Consider the following 18,749-nt stretch of genomic DNA (forward strand, 5'->3'; position numbering starts at 1 on the left):
AATGCAGAATAGTTGGGACAACACAGAGAGCATTTTATTTTATTTTTATAAATATGTGGTTTGTTTATAGGTAGTATTGAAGTAAACATTTTTAGTAATTTAGTATTCCATTTAAAAATGATGGGGTTAAAGAAATGCTGCTTAAGACTGTTACTCCTACTGCCTTCTAGTTCTTATTGGACTTCTGCTTCAAAACAACTTATTACTAGTTATGCCCATTAGATTAGAGAAATACTACATTTTGTTTTATTAGAACTGATCATTTCACTCATACTGAAAAATGAACAAAATATTTTATTATAGTAATGGCATAGAGGAGCCTTTGGAAGAATCCTCTCATGAACCTGAACCTGAGCCAGAATCTGAAACAAAGACTGAAGAACTAAAGCCGCAAGTGGAGGAGAAGAACTTAGAGGAGTTAGAGGAGAAGTCTACTTCTCCTCCTCCCGCTGAACCTGTTTCTCTGCCACAGGAACCACCAAAGGTTAGATCAGAGGAACTCTTTAGGCCTGTAAAAGCACACTTCCACATTTGGTGCCATTGATGAAGCATGACCTTTGTTCTATTATGTTAAATGGTTTAATATAGTAAACTATGCTTTTTTATGGAAATGAAAGCTGTGGGGTTTTTGCAATCCTGAGGAAATTTCTTTGTATTCACACTCCCCCTCCTCCCCAAATACCCCTAAGAGTGAAATTTAGGATTAATCCTTGTCTGTATGCAGTGTTTAGTCTCTTACATGAAATTATTTGAGTCCATGTATAAAGCTGAGAGTTGCTCTTCCATTCTGTATAAGTCCTCTATGCACGGATGCAACTGGAGTCATGAAATTCCCCAACTTAAACAAGTTGGCCTATTAAAAGAAGAGATACCGTTATTTCTGGTTAAAATGGGAGCGATTTCCTTATACACCAATTAAACTATCTTGGAAAGATAAGTGACACCCATAGTGTATCATTTAAGCCTACCTAAAACATCTTTTATCTTTCTGTAAAGTAGAAGGTTGAAGTATATATGAGTAGTGAGAGGAGATTCCTTGTTCAATTTGTGAATGTCTGTTAAAGTTTCCAGTGAGTACTCTCTTCTTTCCTATCCTTCCCCTCAACACCATCACACACCTTATCTTCCCCCAAAAGGGGAAAGAAATTGGTTCTATTAGGTTCTTTTTTTTTCTAGCATGTGTAGTTAGCGGTTTTGTTTGCCATTGCTCATCTCCTTAGAGCAAAGAGGAACTTGCTTGTGGATTTATTTAGTAGTTCAGTCGAAACAAATAATCTTGCATAATGAGATTTTGAAAGCTGGCACATAGACTGGCATGTGTGTGTGTGCCTTTCTTTTGAGGAGTCCTCCAATATAGAACAATAGTTTAGAAATGAAAAGAAAATATATATTTGGAAGTTTCCCTATAGGAATGTTGGTGGTTTTCCATGATTAGTAGTCTAGGTTTGTTGCATTTCCTGCAGGCTTTCTCCTGGGCTTCAGTGACCAGTAAAAACCTGCCTCCTAGTGGTACTGTTTCTTCCTCTGGAATTCCACCCCATGTTAAAGCACCAGTCTCACAGGTAACCAATCTGTGAACACATTGGATTGTATCCTTGTTACATTGCCAATTGCTTATCTTTTTTATACTTCTTTAAATGAGTCAATCAGAAATTATGGATTAAATATACAAAAAAATTGTATTAAATGTCAGTGCACCCACTTTAAATGCCAAATCTCTATCATCTGCATAGGTGGTATTTGGGGTTTGGGTGTGAAATACACATTAAGTTGGTTTGATTGATAGATAGATGGATAGATAGAGTCATTTAAAAGGCTTCTTAAAATAACAAAAAAATGTTCCTTTTAAAGTTTTAAAATTTATTTAGCAAAAATATTTTAAGGAAAGGCACAAAGTAATATGGCATTATAAAAATCACTGTTTTTTTTAAAAACAAAAAAACAAAACAGCTTCTAAAAATACACTGCCTAAGCTCTCAGTCTGTAAGTGGTTCACTCTGTTTAATTGAAGCCTGTACCAACTTATGACTGTAGTGTTCACTTAACTGATCATTCCAGTATTCTGCTTTTCATCTGTTTGTCATCTTACCCATTTCAGAGCTTTCAAAAACATTGAAAATAAGACACTGGCTACCTAATGGTTTATTAGATATAGTTTAGAATTAACTAAAAATATAACTAAATTTATAGTGCAGTTAAAAGGTATTCAATTCTTTTTTCTACATTTTGAATCAAACTTTATTCCACTAAAAAATTTACATTTAAAATGGTTAGTGCATATACAATTATTTTTGTATATGCCTCTTATATGCTCTAAACAGTGAAACTTTGAGGTTTCAAAAAAGTAGTAATCATTAAGACAGTCTTTATGGTGTTGGTACATGTAGTCAGCTACATAATAGAATACATAGCCTCAGGATACCTGTTTTTTCAGCTAACGTTCAGGAAATGTTGAATAATGTCAGATCCAAACCAGAATTCTGTTCTAGTGAAGAAAATTAATTTGTCAGGTATTGGTTGTGCTTTTCAACCCTTCTGAAGACCTGATGAGTGACGTCTGAATTTTCTTTTGAAATGCTTGATTTATCAGATTTGCATTTGGAGTCCTTTGGATTGTTACTTCATCTTCTGAGTGTTGGCTATATTTTATTCTTACTGCTAGTTAAAAGTTAAAATAGCTAATGCTTATTATGCCTTTAGTATGTGCCAGGCATTGTGCAAAGTACTTTATATTCATTCTCATCTAATCCTCACAGTCACCCTGTAAGGGTGGTTACTGTTACTATTTCTGTTTCACAGATGAGTAAATTGAGGCCTAGAGTACCTCAACCTAAGATCAGACAGCTGTATAAATAGCATATGGCTTGGCTTTGAATTCATGCAGTTAGACACCAGAGTCCCTTTGTGACTCATTTAAACCTATAGGTTTCTTTATCCCTTTGGAGGGGAATGTATCTCCATTTACATCAAAGAAGAGTACTATATTTAAGGCATGTCTGAATTACATTAAATCCTATCCTTTTGCGCAGGGGAAAATTTTTTTTTTTTAGTTGTGAGGTTATTTTTCTTTTTTAATTGTAGGAGATTAGATTGTATTTTCTAACCCATACCCTTATTAAGACATATTTAAACATGTACAGCCTTAAGTTTCTGGGGCGCCTGACTGGCTCGGTCGGTAGAGCATCCAACTCTTGATCTTGGGGTTGTGAGTTCCAGCCCAACACTGGGTGTAGAGCTCACTTAAATAAATAAAACTTTAAAAAAAAACAAAACAAAAAACCTTTCTGATCTTTTTACGCTATATTTAGAATGGATTCATGATTTTTCCATTTGATTTAATAAATCCTTCAATTTAATTACTTTGGTGTAGTATATCCATTGCCTTAACACTTTTAGCATAGTTTAATAAAAGGAGAATTAAATTTAATTTAGTGTATTGGTAGGAATTAACTTAGAAGTAGGTAAGTTAATTTCTTGGTGAAAAGGTTTTGTCTGGAAATTGACTAGATTATCTAAGTAGCTTATGTTCAGTTAAAGAACTTACTGTGGTTTTACCTGCTGTCATTGGTTTGATTTGATGGTTCCATTTTTATTTCATATTCTGTTTGACCTTCTTTTGTGGAATTTGTCGTCTGAGCACACTTTGTGGTTGCATGGGATTAATTTTTAGGGCTCTAAAGTGTAGTATGTGAGATGTTAGACATTTTATTTTGTTGGAGTAAATAGTTCTAATCATGAAATTGAGCCTGAAGAACTATAAATGCACAGCTGGCTTAGTTGACATAAATTAATCAGTTATTGAAAGGAATATTGTTAGATCTTGTTCTCTTTTTTTTTGCATTAGCATCCTCAAATACCTTCTGAAAGTCAGGTTGCTAAATCACTGTATGAATTATTTGAAAGACATTGGAAATTACTTGTTTGTTTTTAATTTTAAATCCTTAAAGGATAATGAATTTTTCTGTTTTGCTACTTGCCGTTATTTTTGTTTTGGTAATCAGTTTTGAAAAAAATTTAAATTAGGTCAGTGAGGACACCTCTTAATTTCTTTGATATCCTTTGGATTCAATGTGTCTAAGGTTTTTCTGAAATTTTTAGATTAAAAGCTACATACATTTGCTATTTTTATTAATTTCCTAAACACACTAGCCTCATCAAACTTTGTTAGGGTACATCTATTCTTTAATTCTGTTTTATGTTCATACTGAAGTAAGTTGGTGCTTTTAGGCCCCCTTAGTGTAGTGAAATTTGTAAATGTCCTTTTTAGGCATCACATTTCGGGTCAAAGTACCATATAGTGTTAAACTCCAAATAGCAATGTTCCCAGGGTTATAACATAGGATCCCTTGTCAGGCACAGACCATGTTAAAGAACTAAAAATGTAATTTAATTTTAAATGAACCAAGAGTTACTGAACATCTATGCCTAACATCACTGTGCTTGGTTTTTGGGTGTTACAGAAATGAATTAAGATAAGATACAGTCCTTAGAGGAATAAATACATATAAGTAATTGAGAAAACTGGAGAGAGTTAAAAAAATTATTTTTTTAACTAGCAAAGTTTTAGAACATGGGAAGCAACTTGATCTTGAGGGAAATGGGAAATCTTCATGGAAAAACAACTTGGAAAGAGACATCTGTTAAAAACTGCTAGGATAGGAATTAATATGCCTTTTGATTACAGTGGGTGAAATCCTTTAAACTAAATTGTCATTTTTGGAAGAAACATAACTCTTCATATCAAAATTTGTCCTTGTAAGTTATGATATTCCAGTCATATAAATGACGAAAGAGTTTGAGACACTGGCTGGACTGAGGTCCTCAGAGATGATCAGACATGAAGACAGGCTGAAATCACTAGTTTTCTGACTTTGAGAACATTTTGTTCATATCCTGCTGAGTGTTTTCAGCATTCTTTGAAGGTGTATTTTGTCTCTTCCTTGGACCATAAATATTTGGGCAATAGATGGCCGAAGAGTATGGGAATACTGAAAATGCTACTGTATTGAGGAAAAGGTAAAAGAAGATGCAGATGTTATTTTGTTGTAAAATAGTTAATTATATGTGTGTAATTCAGCAGTTGGCAGAAATTTTTGGAAGTCCTCTTAAAATGTCCTCTTACTCCTTGCCTGCCCCTGCCTCTGCCCCAAGGTGCAGTTAAAGAAAATTGTTGGGGTCAGTCCTTAAATAGTTGCCTACCTTTTCCATAAGGAAGAACAATAGGGAGCTAAAGGACTCCTTGATTCTGAGGTGTTTTATACATGTTTCTGTCTTGTTTGTTTAATTTTAACTTAAAGGTAGGATTTTTTAGTTGCTAGAGTAAGCTGAATTGTATATTTTGAACTGTCCATTGTTCTAAGATTTATTTATGTGGCGGGGTTTAGAAGATACTGGCTAAGCACTTACATTTGAAGGGCAGCTAGATAATTAGAAAGTATGTGTCATAATTTTGTCTAAAATAAAGATGGCTATTTTGCATATGCATTTACATGGAGTGGCTCATCTTGCATTTTTGTGACTTTTGTAGCAGTACCTTTAATGCTGTCTCAGTGTGGAAATTTATTGAAAAAATGTGGTTGTAAAAAGCAGCTTATTTTGAGTTATGTATCCTTGAATGGGAAAACAAACCTACCCTACAGTCCTAGATTGGTACAGAATATCTTTATAAAAATTTATTCTTCACATACATAGGACACTATGTTAAAAATATTCTAAACTTAAAATTACCATTTTGTGTGCTGGTGACTTGCTGGTAGTTGCTTTAGTTGTTTTGTCTCCTATGGAATGAGTTTCTTTATAATGTGTTTTTTCCCTTGTATTTTAGCCAAGAGTTGAAGCTAAACCAGAAGTTCAGTCTCAGCCACCTCGTGTGCGTGAACAACGACCTAGAGAACGACCTGGTTTCCCTCCTAGAGGACCAAGACCAGGTGAGTCAGCCGCCTCTGTGGCCTTTCGCATTTAGTACTTGGAAAGTTGGAAAAGACTGAACTTAAAATACTATAATGTGAGGGCGCCTGGGTGGCTCAGTTGGTTAAGCGACTGCCTTCGGCTCAGGTCATGATCCTGGAGTCCCTGGATCGAGTCCCGCATCGGGCCCCCTGCTCAGCAGGGAGTCTGCTTCTCCCTCTGACCCTCCCCCCTCTCATGTACTCGCTCTCTCTCATTCTCTCTCTCTCAAATAAATAAAATCTTTAAAAAAAAAAATACTATAATGTGCTTTATATACAGTTCCTTTCAATACAAAATTTCTTAAAGGTTTAAGTAACTTGCTAAAGTACAGTCTGGGGCAGAACAACTGACTTGTAGGGGAGGATTAGATGCCATGCGATGGAGACATGTATTTTGAAGGTGTAAAATTTTTGAGACAGATTTTATTTGGTTATTGTCACTGGTTCTAAGAATTCAAAACCGAGCTGCCAATAACCTACTCTCTTACTTAGCACTCTTATCTCTTCACAGATAAACAGTAAGCACACCCTGATTCTTCTTATTTTGATTGTCTTAGGTATTAAGTAAGTTGCCATGATTTTTGACTTGTTTCCATTGTTAGCTAATATATGTAGCACCTCTATTTGAATTCTATAAGTATGTTTAGATTGCTTTTGGGAGGAGATGGGAGATAGTATCTATTAATAGCATACATAATTTTTCCCACAAAAGTAAAATAAAGTGATGTGTTACTAAACCAGAAGTCATGGGAACTGGGGTTTGTCCTAGCTTTGCTACTGCTTGAGTTTATGGTCTTCACGGAGACCCTTAAAATATGAGCTTCTCTTATGCCATTTAGTTATTACACAAACTTTTCTTATGTGATGCCTTCCTTAATATGCCTCACTGTGTTCTTTGTGTTATTGGGAGGATCAGTACAGGCTACCTAAATAAGATATTATTACTATTAAATTTACTGATTTGGCTATAATTTCATACAACCAAAGATTAATTTGCAAACTTCAAAATAGTAAACAGTATCTGAAATTTGTTTGGTTCCTGGGTGATGGCAAGAGTTTGGTTAAGGAGGAACATTTGTACTAATGTTGGACTTTCATATAATCAGACCAGTAGATCTAGAAGAAGGTACTTTAGCGGTCTAGTCAATACCCTCACTTTACACTTTGTGTCATGTTGTTTTTTAACTAACCTACTAATAATAGGCACTTCCACCTCTGTTCAAGGAGTTCACTCTCTTATTAAACTAAAACAAGAATATCTATTGTACATTCATTGCTTTGAGCTTAGTTATTATGTGACATTATAAACTTTAATATCTGTCCTATTCCTTTTCTCAGGCCGAGGAGATATTGAACAGAACGAATCTGACAACCGTAGAATAATTCGCTATCCAGACAGTCATCAACTTTTTGTTGGTAACTTGCCACATGATATTGATGAAAATGAACTGAAAGAGTTCTTCATGAGTGAGTAGTTTATTTTGCTTTATTGGAAAATTAAGCAGGGGGGAGTAGAGCTTTTCTCATAATGGAGTTAGAACTTTTTAGAAAAACTTTTCTCTATAAACTGTAGGTCTCCAGGTACCAATCACTTTAATTGATCAGAAGGGAGTAGAAGGTTCTATTAGATGTTTCCCCATGACTGTACTTAGTGTTGACTGGCCTAGTTGGAGAGGGTAAAAGAAAGAGCTGATTCAGCCTTAAATTTGGGGATGGGATTCTTTTGGAAAATATAAGTCAGAAATAGAAAATATCATTGTTTTTGTAAAACCTTTCATACAACTTTCCTTTGGAGAGGACTGATTCAGAAGGGTAACAAACCAAGCGGCCAGGCTATTGGCATCTTTGTGTGAATGACTTGTATGAGTGAATGTACCTTGGTTGTCACTGGATGTAGCAGCTTGTAACATTTGTTTTGAATTGGTTCAAGTAGATTAAGGTTATTTCTCCTCAACAATTAAAGCTACAAAGTATTCTGTTAAAATATGTATCATATGACCTCACTGATATGAGGAAATCTTAACCGCAGGAAACAAACTGAGGGTTGCTGGAGTGGTGGGGGGTGGGAGGTATGGGGTGGCTAGGTGATAGACATTGGGGAGGGTATGTGCTATGGTTATCGCTGTGAATTGTGTAAGGCTGTTGAATCACAGACCTGTACCTCTGAAACAAATAATGCATTATATGTTAAAAAAGAAGAAGATAGCAGGAAGGGAAAAATGAAGGGGGGGAAATCGGAGGGGGAGACAAACCATGCATGAGAGACTATGGACTCTGAGAAACAAACTGAGGGTTCTAGAGGGGAGGGGGTGGGGGGATGGGTTAGCCTGGTGATGGGTATTAAAGAGGGCACGTATTGAATGGAGCACTGGGTGTTATATGCAAACAATGAATCATGGAACACTACATCAAAAACTAATGATGTATGGGGATTAACATAATAAAAATTTAAAAATGTGGAAAAAAATACTTAACCCTTGGTGTGTAATAATATATATTTTCACAGGTTTTGGAAACGTTGTGGAACTTCGCATCAATACCAAGGGTGTTGGGGGAAAGCTTCCAAACTTTGGTTTTGTGGTTTTTGATGACTCTGAACCAGTTCAGAGAATCTTAATTGCAAAAGTAAGTGACTGAAAGGGTATACATAGTTCAAGACTTTATTATTCCGTATGTAATACTGATTAGGTGCATTTTAAAGCCATGGAAGGTGTTTTCTTAATGGTGAAGCTAAAATAGTTTATCAGAAATGGTATTTATGCAAAGAATAAAGATGTGTTAGTAGTTTAAAGTTTGAGGTGTGGATTATTTATTATTATTATTATTTTTTTACCACACAATTAATTACTTATGACAGTCCAGTTTGAGGTGTGGATTATTTTAAATTGCATTATTTGCTCTGGTGAAGAAGGTTCGAACAGATTGTATATTAAAAATTTCCTGGAGGTTTTTTGTCAGGATTTTCTTACTTAGGTAAGTAAAGGAATACATGGCAGTTACTCTCTAACCTGCCTGTGTAAATCTTTTTCTCTCCTTTTAAAGCCAATTATGTTCCGAGGTGAAGTACGTTTAAATGTGGAAGAGAAAAAAACAAGAGCTGCAAGAGAGCGAGAAACCAGAGGTGGTGGCGATGATCGCAGGGATATTAGGCGCAATGATCGAGGTCCTGGTGGTCCACGTGGCATTGTGGGTGGTGGAATGATGCGTGACCGGGATGGAAGAGGACCTCCTCCGAGAGGTGGCATGGCACAGAAACTGGGCTCTGGAAGAGGAACCGGGCAGATGGAAGGCCGCTTCACAGGACAGCGTCGCTGAAGCTCCACTGTTGGCAAAGTCTTGGCAGTGGTACATTATTCATCGTGTTTGCATTCTTGTTAATTTTTTTTGGCTTTGGAATGTGACACAGCCTTTTTGATCATTTCTTTGATGTGAAAAGCATCTTTTGGTTATCAGTTAAATTGAGGTGGACATTATTTCCCCAATTTCACAACAGGATTCACATTGTTAATTTATAAATCTAGACTTGGAGAATTAAGGACTGAGAAATGACCATATCTTAAACTATCTACAACAAAATGAACTTAAAAGGACATGCCCAACTGAATTCAGGTCCTTTGAGTCAAAAAAAAAAAAAAAAAATCCTCTGCTGCACATTTTGTTTAAGTGTTACTGTTTCTGCCTATTAATGTTGGAAACACAAATAGTGCAATTTGTGCAATTGGAGAATCTTGCCTTTTTTCTTGGCTCCCCCCCAAAATACAACCCAACAGAAACTTGTTATGCACTCATCAGAATGCACTAATGGGTACTCTGAACTCATTAACATTGACATCTGCAACAGGAGGCAACAGGGGAAAAAAACTTTCATCTTTTTTTCCAGTAGAGAATAGTTTGTGAAATGATGAGGGCATTTTATCTGCTTGCTGTGACCAGCGTGTGTACACATAAACCTTAACAAGACTACAAGTATATTCCAGAAGGGAATCATTTAGTTATGAACTAAATAACAAAAATCAGAACTTCAAATGCTATGGTCTTGAATATTAGACCAGATTTAGTAGCTCCATATCTAAGATTTTTCTACCTGCCCCTCTTCAGTACAGGGATGGCTGGCTGCTCAACACACTCCTCCTCCCTTTTTCCTTTCTTTAAGCTGTGTACAGTGAAAATTGTCTTTACTGTATTTTTGTTCTCTGGTAATGTAATAAGCATGATGGTGCCTTCTATTAATACATCATTCCAGTCTTGCTGGTAATTTTGTACAGTATAGTGTATGAATTGCTGTGCTGCAAAGCCAAACAGCTGCAAAATGTTGAAAAATCATTGAAGTGTATAAAAATTGCAGTATCTTTAAAATCAGTAAAATTGACTAGCATATTATTTACTTTGTTCTTCAGTTAACAACTTTGTGTTCTCTGTGGGAGGGAGTCTTGTGTGTTCGGGAGGGAGAGGGAAGGAGGAGGAAAGTCAGTTATTTGAGTAAGTCTCTTGTTGACTTTTCTCTTAGCATGAATGTGAACGTTGAAGCGTATCACTTGAGAGGTGCTTGGAAAAGTCAGTCAACTTGATGTACATTTTTTATGACCTTTTTAAAGCAGTCAGATTCCATAAACGGCAAGTAAACCTGAAGTGAGGATACTGCAATTTTCAGAGAGAAGAACAGCAGCTCCTAAGTGTTTGCATTTTCTATTTGGGGGGCAGGGAACTGTCATTCATTTTGCACAATTCTTGAACTGATGTCAGCACCCGAGTGGCTCTGAATTTAAGTCTGGGACGACATCTTTTATTTTTACATAAATCTCTAAACAATTCTGTGAGCAAAGTTTGTAGCTGCTGGATTATTGTCTGTCTTTATAGCAAGTTCCAGTAAACCGCAAGGATGGCAAAGGATATCCAATTTTATGCTTGGAGCATTCGGTACATAACAGTTTCTGATGTTTCAGGCTAGGAGTGAGGTAAATTAAGTGTGACCACTTAAAGCTGCTTGTTAGCATGGAAGACTTCTCCATTCTTAGTAAAAACAAAAAAATGCACTTGACATAGTAGCAAACTGGATCTGAATTATGAAACTGTTTGCTATTTAGTAAACTAGCAAATGATGCACATATTTTGTTTTTCGTGTACTGGGCAATATAAGTGAAATTAAATTTGTCCTTTTTCCCCCTTGAATGAGGTCTTCCATGTTTGGGGAAAAGTCTTGCACTATTGCATATATTTTGGGGACACAGATTTCTCATAGTTTCCATTTTGGGGGGCTTAAAGATTTTTTCCTGTTTGAACACTTTTACACTTTCTGATGTATAGTACTTGAAGTTCTTACCAGAAAATTACTTTTGAGTTTTGAAGCCTTTATTCAAACTACTTTTAAATAAGTGGTTTATTGTCAGTGTTTTGTTTTGTTGTTTTTTATAGCATATTTTTCCTCTACTCTTTTATTTCTTTCCTTCCCATTTTAAATATATATATAATTTCCAATCTAAGATATTGCCCTGCCACCCATGAAAACTGTGTTCTGCACCAAAAGTAATGACAAATGTTAAGTGTAATAGAAAATTAAAGAGCCATTCAGCTTCAGTCTTTACATACCATGAATAAAACATTAAAACATCACATGGAGAAGTTTACATGGTGATTGTTCACCTGCAGTACTGTGGACTTTTAACATTTTGTCCCCTTTTCAGTGAACCAGAGTAAAAATATTCATTGACCATTACTGTTATTTGCTGATTTTTTTTTTTTTTTTTTTTTTGATGGTAATATTCTATCCTTATGACACTATTGCAACCAAATTGGCTTTACCATCTTGGCTTTAGTAGGTATAGAAGACAATGGATTACCATCTTTATTGCTGTAATGTGTTAAGCATTATATGCTAGTAGAACCTAGTTTAATTGTTTCAGGTGGAAAAGTATTCTTTGAGTTTCCATTTTGAATGTGTTTGGACTAAACAAACAATAAACTACTGATGTCTGCAGCGTTTATCTATGTCCCTAATTTAATCTGTAGGTTTGTGTTCCGAAGTATTTTCTCCTAACTGAATTTCATACAACCTAAGTAAAAATAAGGAATTGTTCTAAAACCAACTGCTGCTTGTTTGTGAAATTTGATGTCTAAAAAAGTAAAAACATTTAAGTACAACTTGAACATGGTTATAGATGTATCCCAGTTCACTTAGCTAACTTGAATACAAGTTAAAGAATCGCATAAGGGAATAAGTTTAAGGAAGGTGAGAATGATCGAAATTAAACTACTTATACTAAATGTTTATTTAATGAAAAACCAAAACTTGAGTTTTCCAGGGGATTGCTACCTCCTATCTCAGAAGGAAAGGAAAAGAGGATGGGAAGATTGAGTTTTTCTGAAGTTACAGGCATGACCAAATTCAGAAATTGGAACAAATTTGTCAAGCTCTAATAGAATATTAAAGGAAAAATAGTCACATTCACAAGTATGTATTTCAAATGCAAAATGAGGTCCTAATGCATATATAATTTTAGAACTTGAGACTTTTCTTTTATTAAAGGGGATGGTTATAAATCATTTTTTCCTGATGATGTATTCATAACACTGTTTATGAAGATTACTTCAATCAGTCTTCACAAGTTTGTACTGGAGAGAAACCAGAATAATCATTATTTCCATACTCTCAAGGAAGTAAGACTTAAGATTTTTGTAAATGTATAGGAAATTCACTTTCAATTTTAATTATAATGTAATAACTTTGATCTAACTTTATGACTAGGTAAAAACATTTTTTTAGAAGGGATAAAATATATATGCTACACTATATTGAAAACAACCAAATTTGAAGCAGCAAATTATCATTTGGTCCAGGAAACTTATGTGAAACAAAATATTTGATGATTTCAGCCACACAAGATGCTCCATTTCAGTTACGATATGATGTAGTCTGTGGCAAGTGAAAGAAAATTTAGTGGGTAGATGTTCATATTTTTCCTTTAAATTAGGACAACTTGCTCATCATAATTTATATTTTAACTACAGAAGAACAGAGACCCTTTTTTTCCCTTTTTATTCTGTGTTCCGTAAGATTTTCTAATTATTTAGTAGTAGACTATTTTGGTTAGTTTGATGCCAGAGTTCTAAATTATTTAAAATGACTGGATAAATGAACAATATTACATCATGAACAAAATTTTCCTTTGTGATAGGTTTCAGTAGGTTCATACAGAGTAATTGTTTAAAATAATTTATGTTATTAAGCCAAATAATTCCTAAGTAATGAAGTTTCTGGGTTGTTGTGTTTTTTTTTTTTTTTTGACAGAGACTAAAATCTTTGAATCTGTTTATGTATATATGCACATTTTATGCTTAACATGCTTCAGAATAGGAAAGTGTTTTTAGCATTACCAAATACCGGTGAAAATGCTCTAAATGCAGATTCAGAATTAAACATTCACAGACAGATTACTATGCTTCTGTTGCCAAATTAATTGATCTCTTTGGCCTTGATCTCGGAGATTCTTTTTTTTTTTTTTTTTCCTTCTAAGAGTTTGATAAAGCTGGCTGCCTATTCAAATCCTTTCTTTCACTTTTGTGACTTAGTATTCTTTTAACTGCTCTTGTTTTCTGTACTTGATCTTACCACCTCAAAACTCCAGGCACGACAACCACCCCCACCCCCAATCCCTTCTGTCCTCAGTCTCTTTCCTGGTAAACTTTGTCTGGGTGGCGTCATTTAGTCCAGGCACAACTTTAGCTTCAACATACTGTCCATTCAGTAGCTTCCATATAGTAAAATGGTCAAGAAGGAGGCCTTTGGAGACAGCCTGGGCTTCAGTGGTGGTAGCTCTGCCATTCAGTGGTTGATCTTGTTTGGCGCTTCTGTTTACTCATTTGTAAGGTGGGTGATTGTGAGGATTCTCAGTGACTTAATCTTATAAAGCACCTCAAACAATGTAGTGGGTCGTCTGCAAGTGTTAACCTGTTACTATTTTTGACTCCATTGCATTTTTGCTGTCGTCCTATCCTGTGTTCCAAATACGTTTTTGTTTTTGTTTGTTTTTTAAGATTATTTATTTGGGAGAGAGCAGTAGTAGCAGTAGTGGAGGGAGGGACAGAGGGGGAGGAGGAAGCAGATTGCCTGCAGAGCTCGGAGCCTGATTCCATGACCCTGAGATCATGACCTGACCCGAAATCAAGAGTTCGACGCTTAACCAACTGAGCCATCCGGGTGCCCCCCAAACACTTTTTTTTTTTTTTTAAAGATTTTTATTTATTTATTTGAGACAGAGAGAATGAGAGAGAGAGAGCACATAAGAGGGGGGAGGGTCAGAGGGAGAAGCAGACTCCCTGCCGAGCAGGGAGCCCGATGCGGGACTCGATCCCGGGACTCCAGGATCATGACCTGAGCCGAAAGCAGTCGCTTAACCAACTGAGCCACCCAGGCGCCCCCAAACACTTTTTTTTTTTTAAATCCTTTCTGCCATGGACCTCTTTGAAGTCCTAGAAATTCTAATTCAAAGTTCAGAAGTCCAAAACAATGTATTTTCTCTTAAGTGATTTATGCATACCTGGCTCTCTAATAATGAACATCCCACTTTTCTGACCTCTTGAACCTAGAAATATCTGAAGTCTCATCTGTTCTCAATTTTCTCTGTCTCCCTCCTATCCATTTTTCAGGCTGTAAGAAGTATGTGGATGCATATTTAAGAAGGTGGCTAGGGGGCAGACCATAAATGGCCTTGCTGGCCTTGAGGTTGGTCTTAATCTCAAGAGCAATGGGAAGTTGAAAATTTTAACAAGTGGGGGCAGGTAATTCTATTTTTTTTTTTAAAGATTTATTTGACAGACACAGTGAGAGAGGGAACACAAGCAGGGGGAGTGGGAGAGGGAGAAGCAGACTTCCCGCGGAGCAGGGAGGCCGATGTGGGGCTCGATCCCAGGACGCTGGGATCATGACCTGAGCTGAAGGTGGATGCTTAACGACTGAGCCACCCAGGCGCCCCTCGCCCCCACGTAATTCTATTTTGAAATGTCTCTAGCTACATAGTAAACAAATTGAAGGAGTTCTGTGATGAGTAAATCAGGTGAATGGATACTGCCAGTATCTCAGTTAAGAGCTGTGATACTCGAGTGGTGGTACTAGGTTGTACTGAAGTGTGCTGCTAGAGTATTGGTGTTAGAAATCTAAAGAATTTGAAAGACTTGGGTAAAATGGCCAGGGCTTGGTGAGGGAAAGGATGGTATCAGAAGAATTTTAAGTTTCTCACTTGCATAATTGGAGAAATAAAATGCTTTGTGAAACACAAGGGAAAACAGGCTTTCTGGGTGAGGAGGCAGGAGTGCTAGTGAAACCCTCTTGGATTTTGATGTTAAACTGGACCTGAAAAGATCAGGCTGTCTAGGATTGTGTAAAATTTTGGCTTGTGCCTTATTTCAGTATATGAAATGGTCAATTTTATGTATACTTAACTGCAATTAAAAACATGCTGTGCACATTATAGAAAATACAGATAATCCAAAAGAATGAACTCCCATAGTCTAATCTGTAGATGGTCCCTGTAAATACTTTAGCATGGGTGTATGTGTTTTCCTATATACTGTTAGACACTGTTAATGACAAACCATTTAACACTTGATAAAGTGTAGATTGAGCCACCTTTGCGTGCCAGACACTGTTCTTGATTTTGAAGTTAATGGGAGTGAATAAGAGAAGCATGGATCTCCCTGAGCTTATTAATAATGATAAAGTGTAGTTGTAAATGCTATGCAAAGCATTAAGATAACGTAGCCACTGACTTTAGGATGGTGTTCCCTGACCACCCATTCTGGCACTCCAGCCAGAGGGACCAGCTAATTTAAAGCCTGTAAAATTGGAAAAGCAGGGAAGGTAGGAAGACGCTGGGATTGGTGAAGTGGGGTCAAGAGTTGTCAGAGGGGCGCCTGGGTGGCTCAGTTGGTTAAGCGACTGCCTTCGGCTCAGGTCATGATCCTGGAGTCCCGGGATCGAGTCCCACATCGGGCTCCCTGCTCAGCGGGGGGTCTGCTTCTCCCTCTGACCCTCTCCCCTCTCGTGCTGTCTCTCATTCTCTCTCTCAAATAAATAAAAAATCTTTAAAAAAAAAAAAAAAGTTGTCAGAATGGTTAAGAGGTAGTGTAGGAGACATAAGGGGATTAGATCACTTCAACCAGGGTAAGGAATTTATTTGATTATTTTTCTAATTCCTGCTGGAAGCCATTAAAAAATATTAAGCACGGGAATGATAGAATAATGCCATGTCAAGAATACATGGTATGAGGGGCGCCTGGGTGGCTCAGTCGGTTGAGTGTCTCTGCCTTTGGCTCAGGTCATGAGCTCAGGGTCCTGGGATTGAGTCCTGCATGGGGCTCCCTGCTCAGCGGGGAGCCTGCTTCTCCCTCTCCTCCCCACTTGTGCTGTCACTCTGTCTCTTTCAAATAATTAAAATCTTAAAAAAAATACGCTAGGAGGACAAGAATGGAAGCAGGAAAACTAAAAAGCTATTGTAATTTAAGACTTAACATCAGAGGGAAGGAAATAGATGTAGCTCATTTTTTGGCACCTGAATTTAGGAGGTGTTTTGATAAAGGAATTGACAATGACAAGTTCTGGATAGCATACAGCTATCAATGAAAAGCAGACGTTTCCACTTTAAAATAGTGCAACCAGTAAAATATCTTTACACCCATTTTTATTATTTTCATTTATTTTTAAAGATTTTATTTATTTATTTGACAGACGGTGAACACAAGCAGGGGGAGTGGGAGAGGGAGAAGCAGGTCTCCCGCCGAGCAGGGAGCCCGATGTGGGGCTCGATCCCAGGACCCTGGGATCATGACCTGAGCCGAAGGCAGATGCTTAACGACTGAGCCACCCAGGCCCCCCCCATTTTTATTTCTAAAATGAGTTTTCTATAATATTTAAAGGTAAATTGAGTCACACTTCTGGTAGCTTTACATCTGGTTTAGTATTTAGGCAAGTTAGTCATTATTTTACAGCCAAGTAGACTGAAGCTCAGAAAGGATATTGCAGTCATACTAGTATGACATAATTTGAAATACTGCATTAGCCAAAAGGGTCAATCTGCTTTAAAGGATGATTTATTTTAGAAAATGAGTTTGAGGGGCGCTTGGGTGGCTCAGTCGGTTAAGCGTCTGCCTTTAGCTCAGGTCATGATCCCAGGGTCCTGGGATCGAGCCCCACATCAGGCTCCCCGCTCCATGGGGGACTCGCTTCTCCCTCTCCCTCTGCCTGCTGCTCCGCCTGCTTGTATTCTCTCTCTCTGTCAAATAAATAAAATCTTTAAAAAAAAAAAGTTTGAAATACCAGAAATTTAAACTTTGAATACAATGCTTTTTTATCCTGGGGTTATTTTAGCAAATTGTAAAATCACAGCCTCCAGCTTTAGTTGGATCCTAAAATTAAGGCTCCCTTAATCAGGAACTACATTCAGGAAGCACAGCATTAAGTAATGAGGCAGAGTAGAGAATTGGACAGAAGTCACATCGCTGCAGGGGTGCCTGACTGGCTTAGTCGGTAGAGCACGTGACTCTTGAACTCTGGATCTTGAGTTCAAGCCCTACATTAGGGGTAGACTTTGAAAAAAAGTCATTGAGAAATCAAATAGCTGTCAAGTACTCCACATCTCTGAGCTGATAAAAAAGAATAATGTCGGGGCGCCTGGGTGGCTCAGTTGGTTGAGCAACTGCCTTCGGCTCGGGTCATGATCCTGGAGTCCCGGGATCGAGTCCCATGTCGGGCTCCCTGCTCGGCGGGGAGTCTGCTTCCTCTGACCCTCCTCCCTCTCATGCTCTCTGTCTCTCATTCTCTCTCTCTCTCAGATAAATAAATAAAATCTTAAAAAAAAAAAAAAAGAATAATGTCTGAGGGCCCATCATTTTACATATATTTTTTAAAACCGAATACCCTATTAAGTTTAATTTTTTTTGTTTTTTGTTTTGTTTTGTTTTTGTTTTGTTTTTTAAGATTTTATTTGCGAGAGAGAGCATGAAAGGGAGGAGGGTCAGGGAGAAGTGGACTCCCTGCTGAGCAGGGAGCCCGATGCGGGACTCGATCCCGGGACTCCAGGATCATGACCTGAGCCGAAGGCAGTCGCTTAACCAACTGAGCCACCCAGGTGCTGTGTTTTTGTTTTTAAAGAGGTGAACTGGGCTCCTGGGTGGCTCAGTCGGTTAAGCATCGGTCTGCCTTCAGCTCAGGTCATGATCCCAGAGTCCTGGGATCCAGTCCCACATTGGGCTCCCTGCTCAGTGGGGAGTCTGCTTCTCTGCCCCTCCCCTGGCTAGTGCTTTCTCTCTCTCTTGCTTGCTCACTCTCTCTCGCAAATAAAATCTTTAAAGGAAAGAAGGTGAACTAAAGGTTGTAGAGGTAAAAAATTCTTGCATATTGGTGATAAGGATAGCGACTTAGAAAACAGACATGAGAGCTGTAGCATGATGACTTACCAGAAGTGACTTAGAGTGATGTTTTAAAGCAGGCACTCAAGTAACAAATGTGTGACAGAAGTGAGAAGGATTTACACAGCAGTCTGTGAATATTTATTAGAATCTTAGTATGTGCCAGAAATCATCCTAGGTGCTGGTTAGCAATACAGCAGGTATATAGCCTACCCTCTGGAAACTTGTATCTTTTGAGGGAGGGTGGCAACAAACATGGAAAGAAGTAATTTCAGTCCTGATAAGCTCTGGGCACAGTACAACTCATTTAGTCCGAACAGTAATCCTGTGAGGAAGAGTACTGTTTATTTTACAAAAGAGTTAATTCAGGCACAGGGGTTAGCTACTTTTCCAAGATCACAT

General features: G+C 37.3%; 1 protein-coding gene across 2 annotated transcripts in view; it reads left to right on the top strand.

Moving 5' to 3' along the window:
* G3BP2 (G3BP stress granule assembly factor 2) overlaps nt 1-11,927 on the top strand; it is a 34,798-nt gene extending 22,871 nt beyond the window's left edge. Inside the window, exons 7-12 of one of the 2 annotated variants that reach the window (XM_021702479.2) lie at nt 304-484; nt 1,464-1,562; nt 5,825-5,927; nt 7,287-7,415; nt 8,455-8,573; nt 8,991-11,927. In XM_021702479.2, coding sequence (XP_021558154.1) covers nt 304-484; nt 1,464-1,562; nt 5,825-5,927; nt 7,287-7,415; nt 8,455-8,573; nt 8,991-9,263 — 904 coding nt within the window. In that variant the 3' untranslated portion in view covers nt 9,264-11,927. The remainder of the gene's footprint in view (nt 1-303; nt 485-1,463; nt 1,563-5,824; nt 5,928-7,286; nt 7,416-8,454; nt 8,574-8,990) is intronic. The other variant, XM_021702480.2, reaches the window with a different exon arrangement.
* Nucleotides 11,928-18,749: the final 6,822 nt, after the last annotated feature.

Source organism: Neomonachus schauinslandi, chromosome 2 (genome assembly GCF_002201575.2).
Source record: "Neomonachus schauinslandi chromosome 2, ASM220157v2, whole genome shotgun sequence".
Lineage (NCBI taxonomy): Eukaryota > Metazoa > Chordata > Mammalia > Carnivora > Phocidae > Neomonachus > Neomonachus schauinslandi.